The 13,531-nt window shown below is 41.4% G+C and overlaps 1 protein-coding gene across 4 annotated transcripts in view; it reads left to right on the top strand.

The window, feature by feature from the left end:
• The window catches only part of USP6NL (USP6 N-terminal like), a 112,507-nt gene that overhangs the window by 40,714 nt on the left and 58,262 nt on the right, over window positions 1–13,531 (top strand). For 3 of the 4 annotated variants that reach the window (XM_039570735.1, XM_010407794.3, XM_010407792.3), the window contains one exon: window positions 11,596–11,669. In XM_039570735.1, coding sequence (XP_039426669.1) covers window positions 11,596–11,669 — 74 coding nt within the window. Of the gene's footprint in view, window positions 1–5,148; window positions 5,309–11,595; window positions 11,670–13,531 lie in introns of those variants that run through there. The other variant, XM_010407793.3, reaches the window with a different exon arrangement.

Raw genomic sequence — 13,531 nt, 5'->3', positions numbered from 1 at the left:
CACCTGGGAGGCTCAGGTTCAGGTGTGAACAGAGGCAGCAGGGAGGTTTTCTCACGCTTGTGGGCAAGGACTCATCCCTGTGTGCTTCATGCTGTGTCTTCCAGGAGAAGGCAGAAAAGTAGACTGGTAGTACATGTGCAGCTGGGGAGTAGAAGCTGGTGGTTTCAGCAGCTGCTCATCAGTTGCTTGTTTGTGAACGCTTCCTTTTCCATCTCATGCATGGGCCAGCGAGGTTTGGGTAGTGCCTGTTCAGCTGAGCAACAACTCGGTGCCAGCCCTGAGGCTGTGGGCACTGGGCAGGTCGGGGGAGCTGCTGCTCCCGTCCCCATGATGCTGTTCAAGTTCTACTCCTGCCACCTTGAGTCAGAGCTGGTGTTTTTCTGAGCTGGCTTGGAGCTCTTGAGTCTTGTTAAGTGGCAGAATAGCATCTATTACAAAAACAAACCCTCCTTTTCTTCCTGTTGTAATCAGTTAAATCGGCTGTGTAATTAAATGATGAGCTGGACTGTGGGTATGTCAGTGTATTCAAAGGTCATCTGTGTAGAAGAACAAACCTTTTTATTTTAGCCGGTATAAAATGATACCAATATAGATGAAATTTTATAACTAGAGAACTGTTGTAGCTTCTCTAGCCCTACAGAAGAAATGAACTGGTTCCTCAAAAACTAAAAGAGCTGCCTCCTTTTAAAAAACTTTATCTGGAGTCTGTATGAGTGTTGTCTTGGTGATGTTTTAAACTGGGAATAGACTTCACATCATTAATGCTGAATTTTAAAATATAAGTATTGTTTGCTTCATTAGTTTTGACTAATGCAGAGAGAAAAATGATTAATCAGGAGACTTAACATAATTAGTGCAGTGTGGCAACTGACTATTTAAATATAAGCCTGTTAACGTGGGAAGAATAGCTCTTGTTATGAAATGTTCTGCTTTGTGTCAGAATCTAAAATATTAGAACCATTTTACTCTTCAAATTGATACTGCAAATCTTACTGCTGTGAAAACATTCATATTCTAGCGCTACTTATGATGTTCAAAACAGGAAATCTGAAATTATGTTGGAAATAATGTCAGAATTTCAGAGAATTTTTTAGTGGTCTTTTGATTTATGTTGCTGGGGAAAAAAAAAGATTTTTATATGTCATCCTGATATACGGCATTGGGAAAACGAAGAAGAAATTTATTGCAGAGAACTGCTATGTTCAATTTTACTGAAGGATCGTTTTGCTTGTTGTGTTTAGTAGCCTGTCATGGTTAAAAGAAGTATGAGCAGCGTCAGTGCACAGAAGGGATATTTTGGTTTTCAAAAGCCTCTGGGAACTGCAAGCATAATATACTTTTAAAGTACCAGGGATCAAAAAAAAGACATTTCCAGCTAAATTTGCTTATAAAATCATAACCAGTACCTGAAAAGCCATTGATGTGAAAGGATGCCTTGACTTAATGTTAGGTTGAGGGTCAAATTCCTGAAATACTCCTGCTTTTTATCTGTCAATACTGCTTCTGAGGTCAAGTGTCTGATCTTACCATTCAATGCAGCAGCTGATTTGCAGCATATTTTATTAAGACATAATTGTAAAGGCTAGGGCTGGTGCTGGGAAAGGTCATGGATTTCAGGAGAAGTGTGGGAGTAATACTCATGAGCCATAGAAGAAACAGATTATATGTTACAGCGGGATCAGTTCTAGCCACAGTAGGAGTTCTGAGAAATGTAATCTTTTGGTGGAAGACCATAAAATGATTTCCATGTAGTAGAAAACCTCCTGTGTTTTTCCATGAAGGCTGTGTCTCTGCTGTTCCATGGCTGCTGGCTTATAACGTGTTACAGACACAAGGCTTGCTGTGTCCCCTGGAACAGCAGGATGCAGATCTGCTCCCATCACCCATGGAACAGCTGCTTGGAGGGCTGACATGACTGAGCTCAGTGCAGTGTTTGCATCTCCTGAAAGACAAACGTGTAGGTGAGCGACCACTTCATTGTGGCCACAATGCTGCTTTTTCATAACAGGGAGAAAACAGAAAAGTTGTAATGAAAAGGCCAGACACCAGCTACACCCTTGGGAAGAGGAGAACAAAGGATGACTTAAGCTTAGACATAAGACATTAGCTAGTTGTGGCACAAGTCAGACCAGTCTTTACATACTGGCAAGCCACGAATTATACCCAGCCTGAGTTTTTACATTTAAGTCTACTAAGAGCTGCCATAAATGTTTCAGGTTGTGTTGACAGAGTTCTGGCCAGGAGGGTGGGTTGTGCGTTGGTTTTGTCCTCTTTTCCTTTCAAGAAAGGAGTATTGTTCAAAATTGGGCATACCCTTTTCAGTGTAGCTTGCTGCAAATTGGCAATTATGGTTTCTTCTGGCTTTGCAGCTGATTATGTTAACCTTCATTAAATTAATTATCTTCTGGCCCATGACTGCACACACAACACTTAGTAAAATGGAATTACAGTAGAACCCTGCCAGCTCTTGTCACTCCACTTTGTAACCCTTGTGGGAGCTTGCATAAGGCTCAGTAGTGAGGTGATGACATGAGCATTCCAACTGCAGCTTCCAGCTGGTTAGGTGTAGGCATTGCTGATGGAGTGATCTAATTTTAAGGTGTACTTACTTATATGAAACACACAGAAAAACAAATTGCAAATTAGGACTAAGTAAATGGCCAAGCTGTATTTTATTGGAATATGTTCTTCTTCTGTTTTATTGCTGGTTTGTTCTGAGTTTTCTGCTTTCATTGCTCCATTGATTAAAGGTGTTAGTAAGGCTATGTTATTAAAAATAAAATGATAGACATATTGCAATAACTGATTAATATTGGTAGACTTTCTGTAAGTCCTTTAGTCCATCATTGCTTAAAAGCAAGACAGAGTATTTGATTTAAATTCTATGCAATACATAGACTCCTAAATTCCCATTTCATGTTTTGACACAGGCTTCCTCTGTGGAATATCGCTTAGCAGGGCTGCCTGGTTTTCCCTGCTCTTGCTTTGAGTCCTTTGGGGATCACTTTAAAATTGATTTGAGTGGGGTTTTAGTAGCAGTTAATTATACTAATTTCTGAAGTGACCATTTTCCATTGGTGACTGTGCAGTGTCTCATAGGGGATGTTGCAAAACTGCAAGAGTTCTGCCATAGTGAAACTTGATTTTTCATTAAGATGAGAGTTCCGTCACATTTCTTCAGGGAAGTTAAATCTTTACTTTCCTATTTTTTACCCATTTCTCATGTAAAACTACAATTGGGTCTACTTTGAATGCTAGTATTAGGGGGAGAGTGCATGTGTGTTGCTGTTGCAATGGGCTTTTTTGGTGCAATATATCGATTTTCATATGCATAGTGCAATATATTGTTTTTCAAAGAGTTTTACTCTATCTTTTGGCTTTTTTCTTTTCTTTGAAATGGAGAGAAATTTCAGTTAAGCCAAAACAGCTTTTCTCTGTGTAAGTCTATTTGAAAACACTCGCAAAACCAGACATGCTAAACTTGAGAGCTATAAGAGAAATACCAGTATAGATATCTCTAGTATAGCTATAGTGTGTCTATCTATCTATCTATCTATCTATCTATCTATCTATCTATCTATCTATCTATCTACACCTGTCAGTAATATGGCTTATTGCTGCCTGGGTGTAGTGTGTGGTAGAAGAGCAGCAGTGATACTAAAAAGCAGGTTGTTTTCAAGTGGTGAAGGGGTGAGAGAGTTAACCTGTAAAAAGTGCTTGTGTTCACTCTGTGTGAGTTCTTTTCATCCTCACCACAAATACGCTCACAGATAAGGAAACAGAAAGTAGTTGGTTTTACAAAACCAGTTCAGTAGTTCTGTTATGAGCAAAGTGGAAGATTATTTCTGTGTAGCAAGAGGATTGCTGTTGTGTGTGTCAGCAGTCAGAAAATGCTGCCTTTGAGGGAAATGTACCTGGTGGTGGACATGGCACTGGCTTAGTCTAAACTCATACTGATTCCAGAGACCAAACTATTGACACCTGGGCTTGGGTGGGATCCATGAGCAGTAATCAGTGGTAAAGACAAAGGAGCTGCTGCTCATTTCCAGGCTTGGTGCTTTGCCGGACGATATGGGGAGGAAGGATAAAACAATTGAAGGAACTGTTCCTTTTTCAGTCTCTGGGGGAAAAAAGAATTGTCTGACACACTTGATCAGATCTCCTGTTCCTGGCATTTTAACACTTCTCTGAGTGCAAGAAAACCACAAAAGGGTTGAGGCTGGAAGAGACCTCTGAAGTCATCTGGTCCAACCCCCTGCTCAAGCAGGGCTGTGCAGAGCTGGTTGCCCAAGACCACGCCCAGCTTATGAATATCTCCAAGGATGGAGATTCCACAGCTTCCCTGGGTAACCTGTGCCAGTGCCACTGGTCGTCTTTCAGCTGGCTTCACAAAGTGTCTGGTAGTGTATGTGCCCTGACTTGCTTAGGTTAGGATATGGAGCTGGCTGGTTCTGGCTGCAGGCATCATCAGCAGAATGTCTGTGTGAGAGAGCATGTGTGAGGGCTAAAGTCTGTTCAGGAGAATGGCTTCGTGTGTTTGTCCTGGAATATTTGGTATGGGGATCTGGTTTTCAGGATGCAGATGATTTCTACCAATTTTACTCCTGAATTTTTGCACTTTTACCGTCAAAAGCATTCTTGCCAATTCCTGATGTCCTGGATGTTTCAGGTCCCCAATATATCTTGAGCAATAAAGGAGTTTTGATAAGAAAATAATGTAAAATCTCCATCCTGCATGTAGGGAATGCCAGTTACAGAAATCTAAACTGTATTTTTAGAGTTACCTAATTTCATGGTTTCTTAGGTAATAAGTCAGAAAGAGGGTACTTCAAGCCCCATTTCAAGTAAGTCCTTTCAGTAAGATGCTTTTCCTGCAGCACTTGGAAAACACCATTAAGAATTCTTGCCCAAGAGTATAACAGTGATGTGTTACAGGAGCCCTGGCCTCTGAGGCTGTTTGTTCAAATCCTTTTGTTTATTATGAGCTGGAATGCAGGGCTGTGGGCTGGGCTGGAGAACACCAGCGTGGTGCCTTCGTGACACTTGGCATTAACAAATGGCATCTTTGTTTGAGTCCCTGCAGCTCATGGAGCTGTAGAGGGGCTGTGTCTGGAGAAAGGAGCACGTGTCAAGTGGCTCAGTTGTGTGGAACAAATGCAGCAAGTGGAGGAGGAGAACTTTTCCCCTGGTCATTTTTGATAAACTGATTTAGAATATGGTCTAGAAGCAAAGAAACCATATTTAGTCTTCATGAAGACTAAAACAGAGCTCTACAAGGACTGGGAAGAAAATGACAGTCTAAAGACTGGTAAAGTGTTGTGTAAAATTTTATGTACTGGTCTTTAATTGTTTATATTGTGCTGTTTTACTTCTGTCTTATTTCAAATTAGTGATAACTGAGTTTTAAATACTTCATACTGTTTAAAGTATGTAGTTATGTGTAATGGGGAAGAAATGTAGCTCGGTTAACTTCTGGAAATACGTACTTCTGAGGAAGTGTTGCTGTGTAAAAGGGATTGCTTTTCTAACTAACTAGTTCACTTGTTGTTAGAAGTTCTCTGTTTTAGAAGTTCTCTGCATGAAGAGAAAGAGAAAGTATAATAAATGATGCTTAATGCCTTTTGTTCAGAGCAGGTTTAGTATCGATGGGCAGGCATTTACCAAGATTCTTCCTTTTGAACATCGTGTACCCAGAACAAAATACAATTAGGTGTACGTCATGGCTTTTATTTCGTTGTTTATGGGAATGAACTGGAAGGAAAATAAACAGCCTGAGTATTTAAGGGACTTTCTGCTATGACCAGAGACTTTGTTTATTGCTCTGATGTGTGCTTTGAATGTGTAGATGCGTAGCAGCTGGTGGTAGTGCCTGCAGACAGGAGTTTGTGCCAGTGCATTTCTTTGTGCAATGGAACGTGTAATGTGCAAACAAGCAAGAATTTTAGTAAAGTAATGGGAAACAAATTAACATCTTTAAATTTTTGGGTGGTTTTTAGAGTGCTCTGCAGTTGGAGAGACAGCGATGGTGGGTGAAAGGAGAAAAACAGGGAGAAATCTCTTTTCAGAATTTGGGATAAGGTTGCACAGGATGCTCTTAGTATATTGAGCCTCAGCCCCATGGAAAGAGGCATTGCTTCTGGGGGTGCTGGTCCACAGTGTCTGAACACGAGCCAGTGTGGGCCCAGTCGGCCAGGAAGGCCGATGGCATCCTGGGCTGTACCAGCAATAGTGTGGCCAACAGGACCAGGGCTGTGATAGCCCCTCTGTACTCAACACTGATGAGGCCACACTTTGAATCCTGGAATCAGTTTTGGCCCCTTTATGACAAGAAGGACATTTTGGTGTTGGAGCATGTCCAGAGAAGGGAATGGAGCTGTGACACGGGCTGGAGCTCAAGTCCTATGAAGAGTGACTGAGGGAGCTGGGGATGTTTATCCTGGGAAAAAGGAGGCTCAAGGGGTAAACTTACTGCTCTCTACAAGTCCCTGACAGGAGGCTGTAGCCAGGTGGGGGTCAGGCTCCTCTCCCAGGTAACAAATGACAGAATGAGATGAAATAACTTCAGATTGCATCGGGTTGGTTTAGACTGGACATTAGGAAAGATTTATTTCCCAAAAGGGTTGTCAAGCACTGGAACAGGCTGCACAGGGAAGTGGTGGATTCACCATCCCTGGAGGTATTTAAAAGATAGGTAGATGTGGCACTTGGGGGCATTGTTTTGTGGTCGGCTTGGCAGCGATGGGGTAATGGTTGGACTCAATGATCTTAAAAGTCTTTTCCAACCTAAACAAATCTATGATTCTTCTTAAATTTATGGCACATCTGTAAGAGGCAGTTTATTATGCTGCTGCTGATACATGAGCACTGCAGTGTATCTCGTACCTTCCTCGAGCGTAGGGAACTCTCTGAGGCTCTTGGTGGTACTCATTTCATACTACCTCGATGAGGGAGCTAGTCCTTGGCTGTTGTTACCTTTTCCAGGTGAGATACTGTCTAGTCATTTTTTAGACTGTTTTGGAGAGATTATCTCTAGTGAGTGTGAGTAACCCCAAAGACCATTTCTGTAAGACATATGACAACTTTTGCAGGGACTGGAGATAATGTGCTCAGTGGATTGCACATGGTGATCACTTTAAAAAAAGCTGTGCCTTACTGGTTTGCAGTTCTGTATCTGAACAGGATTAGGAGCCATGTAGGATTAGACAAACAATTCAAAATACAGATACTTAGTAAACCTTGTAGAGCAGCGGCTTTTCTTTCTGTGGGAAAGACCAGTGTTTTACTGTCTTCTGGCTGTTTCTCCCTTGGCAGCAGCTCAGTTCTGCCAGGCTGTGATAAAAGCCAGGTGTAACTATGGGCTCTGTGTTAGCCACCCCAGCCAGGAGTAGCCAAGGTGCTGCCAGGCTGTCACAGGCTGTTCAGCTCCTCTTTGACTGCTGGAAACACAAGGGATAGTGCTGCCGGTTTGTGCTCCTTTTTTTGGAAAACTGAATTACTGCAGGGACTGCAAGAGGGATCCTCAGTGTTTAGCTCAGTGATTTAAGTGAATACTAAATTACATTATTGTCAATTTTTTTCCCCTTACTTTCTCCCTACCCCGACCTACAGATTTTAGGTGGATTATAGGGGGTCTTTGGGTCGAGATTCTCTGGTGTCTGTGGGTGCCTACATAGACACCTGCTGTTCCTCCCTGGGGAACAGGAGGGAGAAGATGGCACGAAAGCAAGAGTAAGGGGCAGGATCCTTCAGAAGTTTTGCTAATAGTCAGAATTTAACTTTTACATCTATTTGTAGGCCACAACCTTGTTTTTTTTTCACTAGTGTTTATTTTTACTTGAATCCGTTGTTTTGCTGTTAAATGTCACTTATAGCAGTTGGTCTCTTCCAGGTAGTCTAGCATTAACAGAGCATAGTGTTACGTGTTTTTAGTTTGCATTATGTCTGTTGTTCCTGAGGAGATTCAGGACACTTGGAAATCTTCACGATGAGAGCAGCCATTGGAATAATCTCCCCAGGGAAGTGGTGAATCCCCAAAGATTGGACACTTTAAATTCAGCTGAATAGGGTGCCTGGACCATTTTGTCTAGACTCTGCTTTTGCCAAGAAAGCTTGGACTTAGATGGTCCTTGAGGTCCCTTCCAACTTGTCATTCTATGATTGCTGCTGGGCAGAGTTTTAACCATACTGCTTATGCCTTGTAAGCCTGACTGATTTTTGGGGGGACTTGAAAGTGCTGTTCAGCATCCCATCATTGAGAGATTTTATCATCAGGTCATTGCTAATATATTTCCCTATTTTTTAGTTCAAATCAGTTCTCCATACTACTTAATTGACTATATATTAATGTCAACTTCAACTTAGATGGCATTGTTTCCTGTATAATCTGTAATGCTAACTTTTAATTAGTAAATTTAATCATACTTGTGTTGTATCTTTAACTGCTTTCACTGAGATAACACAGAATAGAACTGATAAGACTTTAGGATAGCAGTTACTTGTCTTCAATTTCATAGTGATGTATTTTCGTGCCGAAGACTTTTTCTTGTTCCCATATTTAGCTTTTACTTTATCAGGAATCACTGTGTAATTTCTAAGTTGGAGATATTTAAATATTTCCTCTTATAAGAAAAATCATGTTTAATGCTTATCTCCCAAAATATAACCTCTTGTCCCTATCTCAGGCTGTTTTCTGGGGTTTCAGTATTGATGGATTAGTGAAGTATTGAACTATCTCAGTGCAGCTGGAAGGTTAAGATGATTCTGGCAGAAAGCAAAGAGGATTACTTTAAAGGCAATGAATATGATAATTTACACACTAAATGTAATTGAATTGTCATGAGACACAGAACATGCCAAATTTTGATTCACACATTGCTTATGCAGAGGAAGGGATGGTAAGCCATGGCCACGTTTTCAGCATAAATCAGGAACTTGCTTTCTGGTGCAAATACAGTTTGGCATTCTTTTAAGCAAAAGTTCAAACTGTTTTTGAGCTTACACTGTTATTCTATCTGCGTTGTTGAAGATCTGTGCATGTCCTTTTGAGCACATTTTAAAATAAAAATATAAGCCATTTTTAGTTAAAAAAATGTATTGACTACATACTATGTGAATGTACTGACTATTGTGTATTACAGTATTGTCCACTTATGTTCAGCCACTCTTTCACTCTTTCTCAAATTAAATCTAATCTCTCTTTGCCTGAAAGTTAGTGATAGGACTTTTTCCCTATTTCTTGAAGCTCAGCAGCAGGTGTACTTCAAACAAGGGAGCTTTTCCCCCACATCTGTCCATTGGAGAAGTGGAGATTAGGGTCAAGTAGTACTTAAATTTGCTGAAGGAATGTCAGGTTTCTAAGGAAGTTAAAAGTTTACTTTTTAAAAACCCGTAATTGGTCTTCTGTAAAGACTTGTTATAAGCACAGATCTGTCTTACAAAAGAAAACACAATTTAATTTTGGTTACAGTTCCTTTATCTTCTCACTTTGAAAGTAAAACCAGGGTTCATCCACTGCTTTTTGTCACTGTTGATTTGGTAGCTTTAGTGGACATTGTCAGTTTAGTAGACATGCTATGCCAGCTAGTAAAGATTAGGAGCCAGATTGTTGTAGTTGTGCTGGAGGAGGAGATAGTGCTGAAATGTCCTGGCAGTGGTGTGAAGTTGTGTCTGTGCCCTTTCGTGTGACGAGGCTGGGGAGGGGCTCTGGAGGGCTGCGGGGGGGTGTGGGAGCTGTGCCTTGATCAGAGCTCCCGTGGGCAGCCGGGGTCACAGAGCCCTGCAGTGGCTGTAAAGCTGGGTCAGGGAAAGCACACCTGTGACCAAACTGCTTTGTGTCTTGAGTCCTCTTCAGGCTTAGGAATAAATGTGGATTTGGCACCTGAAAGCAGGGGAGGAGGAGCAGTGTTCTGCTTGGACAAACCAAAATATGAGCAATGTGAAATGATTCTACTTACCTTACAGGGAGGAAATTATTTATCCGTGTGGTGGCTCAGAGATGTAAAGCTTCCAAATATAGCAGATTGAATTATTTATTTATTTTTTTTCCCCCTCCCTCAAATAACTGTGTAAGTACATGTGTGCTGGTTCTGCCACACACTGGAAGAAATGACAGAGCTCTGTGTCCTTGCTAATAAACAGGGGTAATATGATTGGGAAATGATGCTGGCCAGGAAAAGGGGACCAGGTGAGGGTAACAAAGTGTGACTTCTGGGGATCATAAATGAAAGATTTATAGAAGCAGCCAGATTTTCCCCTAGGGGAAGCTTGGGACAAGCAGTGCTGTTGTCTGAATGCTGGTGCTTGTCTGTGGTGGGTCTTGTGTCTGTGGTGGGTCACACTGAGGTTCTCTTTGCGTTCCCCTGGAGAAACTTGGAGTGAAAGCAAGCAGAGACCATGCTAAATCTCTAACAGATGTCTTAGAAGGCCACCTTGGCACAACTTCTTGTCTAAATGTTGAGAAATATGTAGGCAAACTTTATTAAAGGAACACTAGGTTTGAACAAATAATTGTGTTAATGTCATACGGTAGAAAACTGTAATATCTGATCTGTTTTTCTATTTCATGGCCCAGATGGTTGGTATGTACAATTCTTGAAGTTCGTTATGTTGCCATGAACTAGACAGTGAAGAAAAACACATGCTTGGAGTTATTTTTGTAACAGTGTTAGGTTGAAATATATTTTAAACCTTTTAAAATCCTTGCTTTATCTGAAGTTCATTGCTTTTTAATAATCAAAAGAAATCAACTCTTGAATCTTTCACAAACTTACTAATTAAGGCTGATTTACCTCATTGGTTTGATATAATTACATTTGGGATACTGAAGTACATTCTGTTGTTGGGTATTCAAACAAACAACTTTTCCTTTCTTGGTGCTCTCTGGTCCTGTCCATTTTCTAGAGATAGTCTCTGCTCAGGGAACAGGACTTACCAAAACTTGAACTCCACTCATGTACTAAGTGCTGCATCTGCAGTGTCCTCATGTTTAATGCTTACTCACACATTGTTTTTCTTCTTGCCTGTCAGCCTTCCTGTTGTCATATCCTTACACTTCTTCCAGCTCGGGGTTGCCCAAGGTACAGTTCTGACACTGTAACACCCCCCTTCCCTGTTTTCTGAGAAATAAGTTTTAGGCAATTTCTAAGAAGAAGCCATGCAGTATTTCTTCAGTATTCTAATACCTCTACAAATCCTGTAAATAGTTCACACATTTGTTTTAAGCCAGCAGTGAATGTTTCAGCTTTCTCTGACTATTAGAATGTGGAATTCCCAGTTCTAGTGGCTTTCAGTACTTTCTTCAGTCCTTCATTTAGTGGGTTGTGCAGAATTATTTTTTTACTGTATTTAATATCTGCATTGGTGGAAAATCAGAAATATTCTCAACCAGCAATTAAGATGCTGTGCAGTAACTGTACTTTGCTTTGAGCAGTATTCAAGACATGCACCAAGGTCATATTTTGCTTTGACACAATAGTTTTGGCATTTCTCCATTGAAGTAGTCTCCCTGAAGTTGAAGTTTATTTTCCAAGTATTTGGCTGCAGTTCTTTGTTCACAAGGGAGAAAATCTGAACAGCATTATTTTAATTCCTCTACAGGTGCAGATGCTGAGCAGGATGCTGCTATCAAACTTGCCCAGGAACGAGCAGAAATAGTTGCCAAGTATGACAGAGTAAGTGAACTTGTTAATAATTTAAAAGACATTTTGTAATGAATTTTAGTAATATGTCTGTTTAAAAACTGAATCATTATTCCAGCTAGCTGTTGTTCAAAATACTCTGTTGGGTACTAATCTGATGTTTAATGACACACTGGCCTCTGGGTGAATTAAATTCTCCCTCCATGGGGGATATTCTGGGTAATGACTCAATCAACTAATTTTTCAGGTGCATAGCAAGTTACTTTGGGACTATTTCAGGGAGTGTATTGTATGAGAAATAGTGAAAGTGGGGTGTTTGAGGATGCTCAGTGTATCTATTAGATCAGAAAGACTCTCATTTTACTTTTTATTTATTTAGTATTTGGTTATAGTAGTAGAAACACTGAAATCATTGCAGAAAAAGTAAAAGATGAGTGAGTTGTATGGCTTCTAATATTGTTATGGAGAACTAATGAAATGCCCTGGTCATGTTATGTTTGTTCTTGGACCCCTTGTCAGGACAAGCCTGGCACAGAGTATACCTAGATTGCTTACACTGTAGTCAGGTATTTTTGTACCACTTACAGACTTTTAAGTGTCATTGGAGAACTGAGCAATACTTGTGTTTGTAGAGATCATGAAATGTTTTATTTGCCAGACTTGGTGGTGTTTGCACAGTGTGTGCAGGTGAGTGAGTGGATCACCTTGGAATAAAGAAAACACGCTCCTGTCTGGCTAGCTGACACCACACGCCCCTCAAAGCTGCTCTGTCACTGCCATCCTCAGCTGGGCAGGGGAGAGAAAATAGAACAAAAGGCTTGTGAGTTGGGATAAGGTTAGGGGAGAGATCCTTCACCAATGACTGTCATGGGCAAAGCAGACCTGACCTGAGGAAATCTGTTTAATTTATTACCAATCAAATCAGAGTAGGATAATAAGAAAACAAAAACTGAGTCTAAAACATTTTATCTCTTCCCCTCCCTTCTTCCTGGGCTTAACTTTGTTCCCAATTTTCTCTACCTCCTCCACCCGAGCAGCGCAGGAGGATGGGGAACGGGGGCTGTGGTCAGTTCATCCCACGTTGTTTCTGTGGCTCCTTCCTGCTTGGGGGTTTGTCTCCTTAAACTCTTGCCTTTTTCCAGTGTGGGGTCCTTCCCACAGGCTGAAGTTCTCCATGAACTTCTCCAGTGTGGGTCCTTCCCATGGGTTGCAGTTCCTCATGAGCTGTTCCAGCACTGGTCCCTCTCACAAGGTCAGGCCTTCAGGCACAGGTGCTCCAGTGCGAGTTCCCCATGGGGTCACAAGTCCTGCCACCAAACCTGCTCCAGTGATGGGCTGGGCTGTGAGCAGCAGCAGGTCCATTTTGGAGCTGGCTGACTTTGTCTCTGTTGGATGTGGGGGAGGTGTCCAGCGGCTTCTCAGAGAAACCCCTGGAGCCCCCTGCTACTAAAACCTGGCCCCACAAACCCAATACACTTTGTGTTCTGAGTGGTGGCCTGATTTTGTACCCAGTAACCTGTGTGTATAGCCCATACCAGATGTAGATAGGGCTGAAATGGAGTTAAACTTCTGCAAACCTTTTGCAAGATTGGCAATTGGAATAGAAGAGTGGGACATGAATGAAGGCATCACTGAGAGAAAACTCAGTGCTGCATTGTTTGACTGCTGCTGCAAGTCAGCATGGACGTTAATTCAGGACTGTCTGCAGGATGTGCTCTTGCAAGTGATTGTTCAGGAAAGATGGACTTTGAAAATGGAATGAGTAGAAGGCACTCTGTGGGGACCTTGATGGATTATTGTGGAGTTTAACAACAGGTGTGGGATTACTATGACTCTGGTTGAAATGTATTCTGTGTACAGCAGTGACCAAAAGAGATTTCCTGTGATGAAAATAC

This window comes from Corvus cornix, chromosome 1A (genome assembly GCF_000738735.6).
Source record: "Corvus cornix cornix isolate S_Up_H32 chromosome 1A, ASM73873v5, whole genome shotgun sequence".
In the NCBI taxonomy this organism is placed as follows: Eukaryota; Metazoa; Chordata; class Aves; order Passeriformes; family Corvidae; genus Corvus; species Corvus cornix.
This window is presented reverse-complemented; position numbering and strand designations above follow the sequence as displayed.